This window comes from Drosophila rhopaloa, unplaced genomic scaffold (assembly GCF_018152115.1).
Source record: "Drosophila rhopaloa isolate 14029-0021.01 unplaced genomic scaffold, ASM1815211v1 contig_163, whole genome shotgun sequence".
Taxonomy (NCBI): Eukaryota; Metazoa; Arthropoda; class Insecta; order Diptera; family Drosophilidae; genus Drosophila; species Drosophila rhopaloa.
In genome coordinates this window covers 14012761-14027388 of record NW_025335043.1, presented here as the reverse complement: position 1 = coordinate 14027388, position 14628 = coordinate 14012761, and the positions used below count along the sequence as shown (strand labels likewise).

Below are 14628 nucleotides of genomic sequence, written 5' to 3'. Positions count from 1 at the left end.
GTTTTAAGACACCAACCCAAACATATTATTCCAAAAACAGTTTATAAAGAGACTTACAGTTGTAGTTCAGGGTATTAAAAAGTCATCAGCTAGCTAATCAAGTTAAGCTGCCCATACATTTAGCTGCTCGCCTAATTTATGTGCTTTGCTTTCACTTTGCTGGCTTTCTTTTGTCGGCCAAGTTTTGTTTGCGTCTGCTTTAAGTTGTCCACTGTGGTTCTTAACCTTTTGCACATCGCAAATGGTTCGAGAAACTCCCATAAATTAGTGTCTTTATCCAGTAGCTCATCTTTGTTTAATTGTTTTGCAATAATTAAATTCATTTGGCTGGTTGGCTTCATTTTTGACCTGCCGGCAAATTGCTCTTCGCAGCTGGCTGCACATCGGTGTGCATATTGCATATTTTTTCCGCAAAATGCAATCAATTTATTTATAAATTCCTTACTTATTGGCATCTGTCGAAAACAAGGAAAAACTATTTCTTTATAGTATTTGGGTATTAAAATTGTTTTCTAACTAAGCAACTTTCTTTTAACACTTGTCTTTCTTTGGCTTAATAATTCTTCAATATCACTATTAATAATTTAAATATTAAAAAAAATATATATATATATATTTAGTAATTAATTAATACTCCTGCACTAACTTTTTTTTTAACGAAATAATTAAAATAAATTGTTTGTATACATATATCTAATTGATAGAAAATAATTCTTTACAAAGTTGATGAAGTTTCCAACACGCTTATTCTGCAGAGTACAATACTCTAAGACTTGTGCCTCGTTAAATTTCCATTTTCATATTTCTGTTTTATTTATATTGAAGCACATAAATATTTATCTACAGCTCAGTCGGTGCAGATTCCATTGACTGACAATGCCGCCCACACATATATCACATCAGCTTTTGGGCATTTGTGTGCTATAAATTCGGAGATTACGATCGGGGGGAAGTCAACTTATGGCAGTTTAATAAAATGGATTTCACAAAAATTCAATCTGCATGTAATTTGGCATTATAGACAGTCCTCTCGGGATTCATCCCGCCATGCGGAAGCCAAGTCTGACCTCCCTCATAGAAAAGGGTTAACTCGGGCTTATGAAAATATTGACCAGCCGCTGGTCATTTTTTTTTTGCTTTAAGGAGATTAAACTTTTTGCGATTCAATGGCAGCAGAGTGCTGGCCATAATTCGATGCACGTGCTGCTCCGACTCTGAAAAAAAAGTCGGAGGACAAACAAAGGACCTTCTGGAAGCTGGACACCGAATCCTCCGCCCACTCAAAGATGTCAACGCATTTTTTATTTGTTATTATTCGATGCGTGGGTGCTTTACGAGGTCATTGGCGTTAAGTCTGGCGGGCCCACCTTTAATGTAATCCACCAGAAAACCGAGTTAATCCACAGAAGCGGGCTAAGAAGCCAATAAAAAGAAATGTGGACAAAAAAGTGGTTCCAGGGGGCACCCGGATTTGAACCGGGGACCTCTCGATCTGCAGTCGAATGCTCTACCCCTGAGCTATACCCCCGACTTGATTTCGCTCGATTCGGAGTGCCTTATAAAACCGAATGACTAAGATAAAATTGTGCATTCGCATTTATCTTAAAATAGAAGTGAAATCAATTTGAGACAGATTGTTTATGAATCGTGCGAAACTCTTTGTGTGATTCACTCGGCGGGGGTTTTATTGATTCCCTGTTGGCTTGCAATCTTATCAGCGAATGGAACACCCCCATCCTTCCCAACTTTCTCCTTTTCCCCGGCCAAACTGATAGCTGCAGGCGGGCTGACAGATGTTTTTGTCAGCCCCGAAATAGCTGCTAGCAGAAACCGAGAATCCGAGTAACTGGAAACTTTCTTTCGGTCACAGATACAGGTCACAGACGTCAGCATTGATATTGAACTTTTGGGCCACTTTGGCAACTGTTTCGCATTGACCCCTGACCTTTGCTGGCGAAGGGTGAAAACTGGCGTTTCCATCGGTTGCACAAATGATCGATGGGTGACAGAATCTGTTTTCACACCTTAACCCATTTTATTCAAGGGGTTAAAGTGACCAACTAAGCGTTCTTTATTTTGACAGATAAGGAAGATACAAATAAATCAGCAGATAAGTTTAATTTATTTTTTAAAATTGTTTGCCTATAAATGATTGACTTAAAAATATTTTATATATATATTTTAATAGTGTTAATATTGTTAGTGTCTTTTATTGTTAATGTATACCAGTTAATTTATAACCATGACTTATCTAATCATAACCGGAAATGTAGGTATTCCCTTTTTCAGTCTATAATAAATATTCCTTACTAAGAAATGGAAAATTAAATGAAAAGTGATTTGGATAATAAATAAACACAAATTAAAATTGTAAAATTTGTTTAGTTAAATTTAAATAATCCATAAAATAATTTAAGATTGTATGTAGAACGCATCACATAGCGGGCGTAGAGTGGGTTAAATTGGAAACTCTTTTCCGTGCGGGTTTCCGCATTGTTTAGAACCCGAACGAAGAAGTGGGCTTAGAGGTCTGGTCGATTTCCGGCGTAATCCAGACGTGCTGGCTGGGTGGTAACCATTCCGCTCCAGACATACACTTGTTTCCCCCCGTGTTTACCATCTAACGACCTTGCTGCAACACGCTCCGCTTGGCTTGCTGCACAAATCGACGACTTTTATATATAAATGCAAGTCTTTCTGGCGCTCAGATAGTTTTTGTGATCTGGCCGAACGTGGCTCTCGAGTGCTGAATCTATACATCAGTGTGGTTAATAACCCAAGGAACCAGCGAGAAAATGTTGCAGCTTCCATTGCTGCTCCTTCTAGTTTCTGCATCCGTAGTTCTCGGAGGATACAGTTCGTCCACCGATGAAGCTGGCTCGGCAGACGCCTCCAACTCGATTGGGGGAACCAAGTGCGACAAGAATCCGCTACGGGAACTCACTTTCCAGCTGAGTGGCAGTAGTCTCCATTGGCCCTGCGAGTCCACCAAGAACATATACGTCCAGTCGGGCAGATATGTGCCCAGGAATGTGATCGTGACCCGGGCTCAACTGCAGCGGGACTCGGCCTTTGTGGCCTTGCCAAGGTACAAGCAGGGCGTGCCCTTCACCCTCGGCAAGGTCAACCTGAAGAAGGGCGAGTGCCTGACCAAGATCGCCCCGTATCCTTGCTGGGCCATCCAGGAGGAGGGCAACTGCCAGGCCCTTCAGTCTGTCGTGGACATCGCCGTGGATCCGAATGTGAGTGCAATTAATGCCGGTATTGTTCCAGTTCTATTTGGCGCTATAGTCAAGTTGTCTGACCGAAACTGCAATTTCAGCCTTTAATTACGGATTGCTATTTTTTTGGGCGCCCCTTGTGGCACTTACTTGATGACGTTTAAATTTTTTTTTTTTATATTTTATCGTGGGTATAAAGAGGTATTTGGGGCTTCGTGAAGAGATTGAATTTCTTTATTTATTAAAAAAAAATATTTTTTAAGCCTCTCCGAAGTATTTCCCATTTCATATTTAAATTAAAGGTCAAATTAACAATTTTTAAAAGTAAATTTTTATTAAGATAAAAGAGTTTTTGAGATATTGTTAAAAGTAGAGTAATTTTCAGGGTATCTCTTGTCCATAAAGCCCTTTGTAGTTCAGTCTCTTTAACTGCCCATCCTTGCTGTTGACCAAAAATTGCTTTTTTAATCAAATAAACGGGCGACAAAAATAAAGAGCTTCAAATAAAATTCACGTCTGGCAATTGGCGCCGAAAACTGAAGAGAACGAATAAACGGATAAACGGGTGAAAAAGTGGTTATGTAAATGGAATATTATAAAAGGACGAAAACTACAGCTGTAAAGTGTCCTGTAAATGCAGTGAAAAGTTTTCGAAATAATTTGTTCGTCATAGGAAATTCCCGGCCCAGAATTTTTGCGTATTTCGATTGCAGTTTACAACTCTGAATCTTAAATGGTTGTCAATTTAAATTTCAAGTGTCCGTTGCCATTGCAAATATGTAATTCAGATATTGAAACCAAAATATGTTGGCAGTTTGAAATGTCAATGATAGTGATATTTCTAAAATATTAACATGTTTGCATATCGAAAATACAAATGACCTACTTGCCATTCGCAACATAGCTGCAACTTAATAATTTCCTTCAATAATTGTTGCCCTCGATTCGTTCTCATTTAAATTCCATTCTCGTTTAGCTGCATTTATGCAAATCATTTCTTTATTTTATTTACACAAGAGTCGACATTGCAATAACAATAATAATAACAATAACAAACAGCAAACAAGCAACGCAACTGAACGTATTTATTTGTGCAATTTTCCATTCAGTGCTTTTCGCTGATATGCATTTTATTGCTACGAGTGTGGAATTTTTAACGCCAACAGCATTTCGATTAACAGCCAGCAAATGAAAACATTTAAAACAATGAATATAAGCCGCCAATTGATAGCAATTATTAATTGTTTTTCGCAGGGACTTCTGTGGGCCTTGGACGTGGGCATTGTCAACACTTTGGAGCAGCCCATCAGGAGGTGCAGTCCCAAGATCGTGGCCATAAACACGGCCAACAACAAGGTGGTCAAGAGCATCGACCTGAGTGACCTGGTCACCTCCGAGAGTCGCCTCCAGTTCATTGTCGTCGATTACTCCAAGGACAACAAGCCATTCGTGTGAGTTATAGCTCTTGTTTTTATTCTTATACCTGGAACAGTTTAAAAAGTCTTGCCAAGAAAGGTAATAAGAAAACAAATTTATTTTTGTACATGTAAATTATATCTTCATTTGTAGGAATTTAATCTCTGCAACGCATTGCCAGTCTGTTATTATAATGTATACATTTTTATAAAATATTTAAACCTATTCGAAAACATAGATTGACCCAGAACTTACTTATCTAGGAAAATTGATTCAAAATCAAATTCAAAAATTAAATAATAATTTACTCATCTTTAAATTCTAAGAGCTAGATTCATGAATAATAACTTTCTTCAAGTCAATTAATTATTTCAATGCAACAGCTCTATGACCTCAAGTTAGAACTTTTAAAATAAATACATATACATGAAAGTCAATGATAGAATAATTATTTACTTTTAAGCATCATATCTTATCTATATAAGTTGTTCTTAGTAGTTCTTTCTGCAACCAATTTAAAGTGAATTACATAGTTAAGTACATCCTATCTTATATATTATTTTTCTTATTATTAACCCCAGTTATGTGGCTGATGCCGGAGCCCGCAGTATCCTAGTGTACGACATCACCGCCAACAAGTCCTACCGCATCGTCCTGCCCAAGGCCACGGCCCCTACCAGCGATGTGCTGTACGTGGCCCTCACCTCCAAGCCCGATGGCACCTCTACCCTGTTCTTCAGCTACCTGAGCTCCCCGCGGCTCTACTCCATTAAGGGCGAGTACCTGCGGGTGGGCCAGGGAGCGGGCTCCATCATCGATGTAGGTCCCAAGCCCTACGGAAAACAGGCGGTCCTTCTGGGAGCCGACGGAGGCACCTCGCTCTTCTTCCGCTACAAGGGCGAGAACGACATTTACCTGTGGGACTCGGAGACCTGCTTCAAGGCCGCCAATCTGCAGGAGGTGCAGCGGGGTGGCGACTGCCGCCTGTCCACCCAGGTCCTGCCAGGACACAAGCGGTTCATGTGGGCGCTGGAGAGCAACTTCCACGACTTCATCTCGGACAGAACGGGCTGCAATGGAGCCTCGATCGTCCTGCATCCCGTGGTGAGGGAGTGCGACGATTAGGACTCGCTCCTCTTCGTTAGGTTTAAGATTCGAATTGAGTTGTTTTCGTTAATGGGTCTCAGTAAAATTTGGTGATTGCTTTAAATGATACACATTTTCTGGGTAATCAAAATTCTACACATCTCATTACTACATAGCTCTATCTTAAAAAAGAATGAACTTATCTTGTATTGTCAGCAAAAAAAGTTCCAATAATAATGATATATTTAATTATATTTCAAAGTCGCTTAAAAAAATAGTTAATAGTTTAACATCTGAAGTAAGTAAGATACTCAAAGACCATCATTAAATATTTTTATTGCTGTTTATTCATAGTTGCATAATTATATTTAGTAGGCACACATAGTCTATCTTCTAAAATATTCCATCATCGCAGTACAAAAAGAGACTATTGCAATTATTCACATTATTCTTCTTGACACAACAAATTCTCAGCATTAAAGTAGTGTCCCTTTGGACAATCATAGATCTGCAATTGTTGTTCGATGCATATGCAGTACTCATTCTTGGCGATGACATTGGGGCAGTTAAGGACCTCGAAGTCCTTGCACTGATGGATCCTTTCGGAAACACAGGTCATGATCCTGGTATCGAAATGGAAGCCAGAGGGGCAGGTTATCACCTGCTGTTCCCCATCGACGCATTTGCAGTACTGAATCTCGGAAGTTCGGAAAGGACATTCGTATCTAGTCTTATCCACGCATTTGCTGGACTCTTCTTCCTGTAAGCTCCCATCCAGATTCTTTAAAGCACTTTCAGGAACACAACTGTAGCCGTTGAAAACGTAGCCCTCTCGGCATTTCATCATCACTGGATACAGGGAACTCTCGGTGTCATCGATGCAGACATAGAAGTACCGATTGTCCGCCGTCCAACCACCGACTTGTCCGGATCGACTGCAGCTGAACTGCTCCTCCGTGCACTGCTCACTTTCCCGGGGAAGGACGCAGGAGTCCGTGAGAGTGGAGTAACCAGCTCCATTGGAGCAGATGTGGGGACTGTCCACACTCTGATCGCTGCACTTGTGATACCTCCTGCAGTCGTAGGGATCCGGGAACGAACCCTCCTGCTGGCAGTGGAAAGGACCTCTTTTCGGCACCTTGCACTGCGATTGCCAAGTACATCCGAAGGTTCCCTCGTCGCTGCAGAAGAAATTGTGCTCCGACTGGCAGTCCAACATCGATTTCGTTTCCCATTTTCCAGTGCCATCGCGAATGCAGTAGCCCAAGGTGGTGCAGTTCAGGCAAACGAAGCCGGCCAGGCCCACATCCTGGCAAGGATTATCATCAGCTTTAGTGGTTCCTAACGCCAGGCCAAGCAGGAGTATATAAATCGGGAGTGAAGACCTCATCTCGAAGACTGTATATCGGTTTAACTAAGAGTCTCTCTTTTATAGGAACTCCTAATCAGCCACACAAAATGTCTTCGACCTAATTAAATTGATAAGCTCTTATTATCAAGAAATTGACTAATTGTTGATAAAATTATAATGAAAATATGAAGATAAATTATTTTCACATTAACAAAAATGAATTTTTGGAGGACCTATATATTGTAAATTTAAATTAGGATAAAGTGAATAGTGAATAGAATGAGATAGTCATATATTTTATTTTAATATCTGCTTTATATAAACTTGAAGAACAGCACAAAGATTAACAGGATCCCGTAACGCATCCAAAAGAGGTAAGACTAAAGATAGTTCCTCCAGAACATCTGGAATACTGAATTTCACTGCCCTTTTCGCGGCAATGATAATATCCAGTGCAGTCGGTGGGATCCCCGAATAGACCATATCTCTGACACTTTTCAGATGAGGACTCCGAGTCGGGTAATTCAGAACCAGATTTCAGACAAAGCTTTTGCTCGGTATTAAAGGTATATCCATTAGGGCAGTTATTGGAATGGAATTCACCATCGATGCAAAGGCAAAAGACATCGGTTGAAGTTTCATTGGGACATGCAAATGGCTCGTACTCCTCCTGACACTCCACTGTTCCAATCCTACATATCAACCTGTTGGCATCGAAGTACGTTCCTTCTGGACAGTTCCAGATCTGAATATACATATTCTTGCACATACAGTACTCATCCACAGCTGTAGTTATTGGGCATTTGGCGACTTCAAGGTTGGTACAGTTGGTGATGTTTGTAGAAACGCAGGTTTTGATTGTTTCATTAAAGTAGTAACCATCTGGACATGATTTATTATTTTCATCCAATCGATACTGGTAACTGTTCTTCTCAAATGTGTGCAAACCTTTTCCCAAATGAAAGTATAGGAAAACCATCAGCAAAGTAAACAGTATAGGTGACTCCATGTTAATCAAGTTTGAAATGGACCTGTTCAGCACTTTCTTATATAGGTCCAGATAATCAGGGAAAGAATGTTTCTCAATAATTAAAAGATAAACTGCACTGAAGGCCAAGAATAAAGTCATTCTAATGAAACTGTATGACCTTGGTGAAACAATTAGAAAGAAAGAACAAAGGCAATTAAGACCATTTCTGCATTGTTTTTATTTCTTACATTTTCTCGATACGTTCGTACAAATTTAAATAATAAATACATTTTAGATACATCTCAGCTTCGGGAAATGCAGATGACCCAAAGCTATACAATCTTTTCTTTATGTTTTTATGCATTGTTTTTGGTCTTCATTAAAAGTATATCCATTTAAACACTCATTTGTATAAAATCTGCCAACTATGCACAGGCAAAACACACGATTTGAAGTGGCATCTGGACATTTGAATGGCTCATACTCCTCCTGGCACTCCACCGTTCCAATCCTGCAAGCCAACTGATTGGCATCGAAGTAGGTTCCTTCGGGACATTTCCATATTTGAAGGTACTTGTCCTTACAAAGGCAGTACTCATTCACAGCTGTAGTTATTGGACACTTTTTGATTTTGTGGTTGATACAGTCAGTGGTGACCTCAGAAACGCAGGTTTTAATATTCTCATCAAAGTGGTAGCCAACTGGACAGTCCAATCCTCTGCTAAAATGAATTGCAAAGAAAAGCAGGAGAACACTGAGAAGTAAGGATGATTCCATGTTGAATACTGCTTAAATGAACCCCCTCGGCACTTTCTTATATAGAAACAGATTATCAGGCAGTAAGTGTTTCATCTGAATGAGTTGATTAAAAATATATATTCTTAAAGTTAATAACCCTTTTGATGAAAAATGACTGCGAACAAATTAAATGCATCGAACAGAACTGATACATATTTACCTTATCAAATATCTGATTAGACAATTCAACATGAAAAGAAAGAGGAAATTTGTGGTTTCTTCCCTTTTCATTCTATATTTATTGCATTTATTTTAAAAACAAGTCAATTGATTTTTATTTTTGTTAATTCAAGCTTGTATTTTTTATAAATTATATTATTTTTGATATAGAATAAATAAAAACGTGATTAATGTGTCGTTTACTCGAATGTTTATTTAGGGATAAGGGTTCTGGTTAGAAGAACAAATAAAATACAATACAGCGTCCCCTTTAGCAAGTTCCCAGGACGCAGGAGGATAACTCCGGGCGGTAGTGGGTTCCCTCAGGACAATCCATGTGCCGCAGGCTGCCATTCAGGGCTGAACAGTAGTAGTACTTCCGGCAATCGTTGCCGTCGGCTATCAAACCCACGTGCTGACAGGTGGTGGGCATCACGGAGAAGTCCGAGTCATTGGGATCCTCGATGATGACCGAGGGATCATCGGTGTTGGGCGGCAGGACATTCGAGCCACTGCGGCAGACATAGTCCACGAAGGACTCCCCATCGTTGCACCTGTGCAGCGAGGGATAGATGACGATGGTGTCGTTCAGGTTCTGGTTAACCGTCGACTTGCAGACGTAGAATATGTTGGGATTCGTGGGCCAGGCGGCCACGTGTCCGGCATTTGGGCAGTAGTACTGTCGCTGCAGGCACACGGAGTCGCTCAGGGTCAAAGTGCACTGGCCAGTCCTCGCATCGAAGGCCTTGTCGTTGCCACAATCCACGGCAGCGGCAACCAGAGTGGCGCCCACAAAGTAGCACATGTGGTACTTCTGGCAATCGTAGGGATCCGGAAAGATGCCCTGCGAGGTGCACTGGAAATTGCCCTCGATCCCGAAGGGATGACACGGTCCCGTCTCGTTGGTGCAGCTCCCCAGCCTTGCATTGCAGTAATATCCATTGGCCACGTCGCAGGACTCCACGGGGATGTTCACCCATCCATTCGAGTGGCGCACACAGGTGGCCAGCAGCTCGCAGGATTCGCAAATGGGTCCTGGACTCTGGCGACCCTCGCAGGAGTTCGTCTCCCGCGGCTGGATGCGTCGAGTGGTCACAGTGGCTCCTAATAGTAGACCCACCACATTAAAGAGCAGCTAAATATGAGAAATATTCATTAAAAAACTGTCACAAATAAATATATTTAAATAATCAAATGGAAAGATTTCAATAAAATTGATAACTTATTGGGTATTTTCTATACTAATTTTATAGATTTTTTTAAATTTCTGCAGACTTTTTTAAAAGATTTATTTTTATTATTATTTATTATAGAGGAAAAAGCAATCTTTTAATCAATTTTCTATATGAATGGGAGTTTAAGAATGCTTATAATTACTTTTCCTTAATTAAATTAAATTTCATATTTTGTGCGAATCGTTGTTTTTAAATTTGATGATTTGGATCTAAAAATTGAACATTCCAAAACCATATTTCAATGAGAGAACTGATAAGCCTATCCTATTCCAAAATCAATAATACATACCAGGCTCACTAGTAGTTTCTCTAAACACATGATGACGTATTCGCTTTGGTTCTTTGTCTTTTCCAAGTTAGTTTAGGTCCAACTCCCACGAGAATCTTCAATTGTCTGATTGCACGTTCCTCTGGTAACAGCATTAAAAGCCCCAAATAGCAGACTTTAGATAGCGTTTTATATCTTTGTTGTGTTTGTTTGCCTATCAACTTTCGAAAGTCAATGGGAGTTGGGCAAAGTGGCAATCGCTACGACGATTCTAATTACAACAACTAGACTGGGATGCCGCAATGATGAGTAAGTAAACCATATTTACAAAAATAGTGGAGTGGGTGTTTAATCAGTAAACACATCGGGATTTGGCTTGGTCGAAATATTTAGAGCACTTTTAAGTGTCTGTGGATAAATATTTACCTTTACTTTCTTTTAATAAAGTAACAACTTCATTGAAAAACTAAACCAAACGAAATTTTAAAAATGTTATGGTTTGTAATGTAAATGAGATTTTTAAGTAGAATTTTAACTTTATATAATATTAAGCAATATGGTTTTTGAAAATAAAAATGAATCGAATTTGAAACCATTGCTGTGTATGCATTACACTTAATAAATGATTATAACAAGTATTAGACTTTCTGTTAAAACTTTTGCTATTATTTTTGTTTGAATACTTAAATTAAAAATAGATAGTTGGAGCTAATAAATGAGTAAAATGGGATTCAAATTCAAAAAGAAGATTATAGTATAGTTAAAGGAAGTGGATTGTGGACTGTGTCCCCACTAAAGGCTTATCAAAGTTGTGCACCATCGTTTCTACCACGTTTAAATTTACCGGGAAAAGTGGATTTTTTAGTGTATAATCAGAAATGTTTAAGAGCACACGATGGGAATACAATTTCACCATCTGGTAACTCTGAGCAAAAGGAGCAATCCCTTCCCACGCAAAAAATAAAGGACAAAGGATGAGCAAGATACCAGGGAGCAATCTGGAGTTTGTCCGCGAGGACGACTTCGTGGAGTACTACATATTCCCCAAGATACCGGAAAACATGAAAGATGAGACGATTCTACGCAAACTGATGCTCCAGGTCCGCACCGAAATCGCGGCCATCGTCAAGGAAAAATCCATGGAGCGGAGCTATCTGTGGCACAAGGACGAGTTCCACCTGCAGATCCGGATGGGCAGTGCCGAGGAGCGCCTGCTGAACGAGGAAATCAACCTGGAGGAGGAGGAGGAACTGGGTATGCACTAGGGATTCTATAAATAGCCATATTTCTGCATACTAAACCATGCATTCCATGCCCCGCCCAGGTGACCTCCCGCCCCACTTCCACGGCGTAACCCACTACGGCGACAACATCAGCGACGAGTGGTTCATCGTCTATCTGCTCACGGAGATCACGCGGTTTCGCAGTGATTGCATTGCCCGGGTTAGCGATTCGGATGGGGAATTCCTGCTCATCGAGGCGGCGGATGCCCTGCCCGACTGGGCTTCTCCGGAGACCTGTGAGCAGAGGGCTTACCTCGTAGGTGGCAACCTGCATCTGCTCCAGAATTCCGCCGCCAGCAGCCAGGAGAAGCCCCTGACAATGGCCACTGCTGTGCAACGTATCCGATTGAATCCCACCCTGTATCGCTGCTCACGGGAAATACAGTCCTGCATTGATACGCGGCTCAAGGAGTACCAGATCGCCCAGCCGCACTTTTCCATCCATCGCCAGGTTCTGGAACTCCCACAGAGTGCAGCCCAGCTCCTGAAGCACCGGCCACGCCTGCTCTCCTCGGCGGTGAGGGCTTTGTGTGACCGGGACTCACTGGACGTGAAGGCATTGCGCACCATGCGCTATTTCCCACCGGAGGCCAAGCGCCTGCGCACCAACGTGCGGTTTACTCGCTGTCTGTACGCCATGTTGTCGCACCAACAGTATCTCCCCGAAAAGAGACTCGGTTGGAACCTCACGGATCCCGTAGCCGAGCCGGAGCGGTACAAGGAACAACTGCTAGGCGTAAAATTGGCTAGCGGATTGGAGATTTTGGCAACACAGGCCAAGCGGGTCGAGGGTCAGAAGCTGGAGGAGATGCCCGCCTGGCGTGCGTATCTGCGCAGTCTAGAGGGCAAAGGATACTTCCGCAAGAACATCGAGGGCAGTGCCGAGTACCAGGAGCTGCTCGAGAAGGCCAAGGACTATTTCCGTGGCAACCAGGAGCGTTTTCGCACCGCCTCACAAGCAGGTGCCGAGATCCTCAACCTATTGCTCCACCCACCAGAGGTGGCTTTACAGGAATTGCGCGATGAGCAGAACAACCTGCAGCCCAGCGACTCGGATGAGTGGTTGAACATTAGCGCCGAGGATCTGGACTCAATGCTGCAGGATCGCTATGGACCCAAGAAGCTCTACAAGCCGAATGGCCAGATGAATGCCGAGGAATTCACCAAGCAGCTTTCGGAATTCCTCGATCGGCAGTCCAACTACGAGGGCATCGAGCATAGCGGACTTGAGGAGCCGGAGCTGGACTCCGACGATGATGAGCCGCCGCCACAGGCCAGGACCTCCTCTGGTTTGGGGGGAAAGGTCAAAAAGAATCCCTCCATGCGCAGGGCCTGCCAGCGCAACTCGCTCATCCAGTCTGAGGAGCCTGACACCACCCATGTGCGGAATTTCCTGGATTTTGTCATACCCGAGGACAACTGGGACTCCACCTCAGAGATGAGCGACTATGCGGATGAGGAGGACATGGAGAGGAATATGAAAGCGCTGTCCGGCGGAGGCAGTGTTTTCCCGTTGGACCGACAGATCCAGTCGTACATGGAACAGATGGACCGCGAGCTGGCCCAAACCAGTGTGGGCAAGTCCTTCCACGGCAAGAAGAAGAAGGCTCCTCCGCAGGCGGACGAGGAGGACTTCGACGACATTGAGGACTTTGAGCCCATCAATATCAATGTAAACACGCTGCGCAACATGATGGACAGCTACCAATCGCAGGTGGGCGGCGCTGGACCCGTGTCCAATCTTTTTAGCGCCATGGGCGTGGGCATGTCGGCAGCTGGCGAGGATCAAGACCCCCAAGACATCTCCGAATCGGCCGTTTAAACGGAATTACAGGGTTTAGTCTAGTCTTAAGTCCATTAAATAAACGTAAATGTGAATAATTGATTGTAATATGAAGAGTATTCTTATTTACTACTTTTGTTAACTAATCCTTGGATGCAGGCACAAAGTTCCCATAGTCGCGTCTGACCTTCATGGGTGGTTCATTGTTGGGGGGGTCATTGCGTTGGTTATGATCATGAGATCGCTTATAGCCACCAGATCCAGATCCGGATTCTCTGCCTCCTTCATAGCGATCCCGACGCTCTCTGGGATCGTATCTGTTGTTGCGCCGGTTGTCTGTGCGTGCATGTATGTTAGGTTACTATATATAGACATTGAGCTACCCGTGACTTACCCCTGAATCCTCTGTCCTGGTTATTGTGATAGCCGGCGCCTCCTCGTCGCTGCCAGCCTCTGTCGCCACCACCCCTTCGATGGCCGTTGTATCGATTTTGGTAAGGGTGCCCACCACCTCCTCCGCCGCCCGAGAAGCCACCTCCGCCTCCGCCACCTCCTCCGCCCATCCAGTTCTCCACGATTGGCGGTTCCGGCAAAGGTTTGCTGCAGTGCGCCATAAACTCCGGATCGTCGTCTGTGAAGCGACCAGCGAACTCTATTTCGCACGACTCCAGGAAGTTGAGGTCCTTGTCGGCCAGGCGATTTATCTTCCGGTTCGGATCGACCATTATTCTGAGATATATCAATATTAATTCCACCCGCTTGTGTTTTTCATATGTTCGAAGCTGGGGTGCGCTCAGCAGTATTTTAATAGTCAGTAAGAACAGCTGTGATGCGTTCAGCAAAGTGACGGTGGAAGTCACGAAAAATAACTACTTTTTTCATTACAGATCTTATCTAAAATTAACTAATATATTTTAAAAAATCGATTATGGTTGTCCTCTGTTCTGCATAAAATAATTTGTATTAACTTCAGCCAATTTATTTATGTTTCGGTTTATGGAATTTAAGCAGACTGCTGAACGCGCCCATGTCAGCAATGTGGGAACAGTATTTTTGAC

The 14628-nt window shown here is 42.5% G+C and overlaps 6 protein-coding genes and 1 non-coding gene across 7 annotated transcripts; 2 read left to right on the top strand and 5 right to left on the bottom strand.

Moving 5' to 3' along the window:
• Window positions 1-1456: 1456 nt before the first annotated feature.
• Window positions 1457-1528, bottom strand: Trnac-gca. Its single transcript has one exon. It is a non-coding gene; the product is annotated as a tRNA-Cys (tRNA).
• A 1203-nt stretch (window positions 1529-2731) lies between these two features.
• On the top strand, window positions 2732-5977 carry LOC108047356 (major royal jelly protein 1). The gene is made up of 3 exons (XM_017127501.2): window positions 2732-3242; window positions 4476-4672; window positions 5219-5977. The coding sequence occupies exons 1-3, from the start codon at window positions 2796-2798 to the stop codon at window positions 5760-5762; spliced, it is 1188 nt and encodes a 395-aa protein (XP_016982990.2). The 5' UTR covers window positions 2732-2795; the 3' UTR covers window positions 5763-5977.
• Window positions 5978-6150: 173 nt separating this feature from the next.
• On the bottom strand, window positions 6151-7119 carry LOC108047357. Its single transcript, XM_017127502.2, has one exon. It carries the CDS (start codon window positions 7111-7113, stop codon window positions 6169-6171), a length of 945 nt encoding a protein of 314 aa, XP_016982991.2. The 5' UTR covers window positions 7114-7119; the 3' UTR covers window positions 6151-6168.
• A 298-nt stretch (window positions 7120-7417) lies between these two features.
• LOC108047352 (peritrophin-44) lies at window positions 7418-8821 on the bottom strand. Its single transcript, XM_017127498.2, has 2 exons — window positions 8491-8821; window positions 7418-8022 (listed from the first exon to the last, which is right to left on the bottom strand). The coding sequence occupies exons 1-2, from the start codon at window positions 8819-8821 to the stop codon at window positions 7418-7420; spliced, it is 936 nt and encodes a 311-aa protein (XP_016982987.2).
• A 368-nt stretch (window positions 8822-9189) lies between these two features.
• Window positions 9190-10639, bottom strand: LOC108047361. The gene is made up of 2 exons (XM_017127507.2): window positions 10526-10639; window positions 9190-10136 (listed from the first exon to the last, which is right to left on the bottom strand). Exons 1-2 carry the CDS (start codon window positions 10553-10555, stop codon window positions 9273-9275), a joined length of 894 nt encoding a protein of 297 aa, XP_016982996.2. The 5' UTR covers window positions 10556-10639; the 3' UTR covers window positions 9190-9272.
• A 764-nt stretch (window positions 10640-11403) lies between these two features.
• Window positions 11404-13678, top strand: LOC108047366 (protein ecdysoneless). The gene is made up of 2 exons (XM_017127516.2): window positions 11404-11758; window positions 11829-13678. Exons 1-2 carry the CDS (start codon window positions 11479-11481, stop codon window positions 13607-13609), a joined length of 2061 nt encoding a protein of 686 aa, XP_016983005.2. The 5' UTR covers window positions 11404-11478; the 3' UTR covers window positions 13610-13678.
• LOC108047367 (protein FAM98B) lies at window positions 13660-14369 on the bottom strand. The gene is made up of 2 exons (XM_017127517.2): window positions 13965-14369; window positions 13660-13906 (listed from the first exon to the last, which is right to left on the bottom strand). Exons 1-2 carry the CDS (start codon window positions 14293-14295, stop codon window positions 13713-13715), a joined length of 525 nt encoding a protein of 174 aa, XP_016983006.1. The 5' UTR covers window positions 14296-14369; the 3' UTR covers window positions 13660-13712.
• Between the last annotated feature and the right edge of the window lie 259 nt (window positions 14370-14628).

Coding starts and splice junctions, on each gene's coding strand:
- LOC108047356 (XM_017127501.2), top strand. CDS start 2,796: ATGTTGCAGCTTCCATTGCTGCTCCTTCTAGTTTCTGCATCCGTAGTT. Junction 3,243..4,475: donor ACATCGCCGTGGATCCGAAT/GTGAGTGCAATT, acceptor TGTTTTTCGCAG/GGACTTCTGTGGGCCTTGGA. Junction 4,673..5,218: donor AAGGACAACAAGCCATTCGT/GTGAGTTATAGC, acceptor TATTAACCCCAG/TTATGTGGCTGATGCCGGAG.
- LOC108047357 (XM_017127502.2), bottom strand. CDS start 7,113: ATGAGGTCTTCACTCCCGATTTATATACTCCTGCTTGGCCTGGCGTTA.
- LOC108047352 (XM_017127498.2), bottom strand. CDS start 8,821: ATGGAATCATCCTTACTTCTCAGTGTTCTCCTGCTTTTCTTTGCAATT. Junction 8,023..8,490: donor TCCAGATGCCACTTCAAATC/GTGTGTTTTGCC, acceptor ATTTGGGAAAAG/GTTTGCACACATTTGAGAAG.
- LOC108047361 (XM_017127507.2), bottom strand. CDS start 10,555: ATGTGTTTAGAGAAACTACTAGTGAGCCTG. Junction 10,137..10,525: donor AGAAACTACTAGTGAGCCTG/GTATGTATTATT, acceptor TCTCATATTTAG/CTGCTCTTTAATGTGGTGGG.
- LOC108047366 (XM_017127516.2), top strand. CDS start 11,479: ATGAGCAAGATACCAGGGAGCAATCTGGAGTTTGTCCGCGAGGACGAC. Junction 11,759..11,828: donor GGAGGAGGAGGAGGAACTGG/GTATGCACTAGG, acceptor TGCCCCGCCCAG/GTGACCTCCCGCCCCACTTC.
- LOC108047367 (XM_017127517.2), bottom strand. CDS start 14,295: ATGGTCGATCCGAACCGGAAGATAAATCGCCTGGCCGACAAGGACCTC. Junction 13,907..13,964: donor CCAGGACAGAGGATTCAGGG/GTAAGTCACGGG, acceptor ATGCACGCACAG/ACAACCGGCGCAACAACAGA.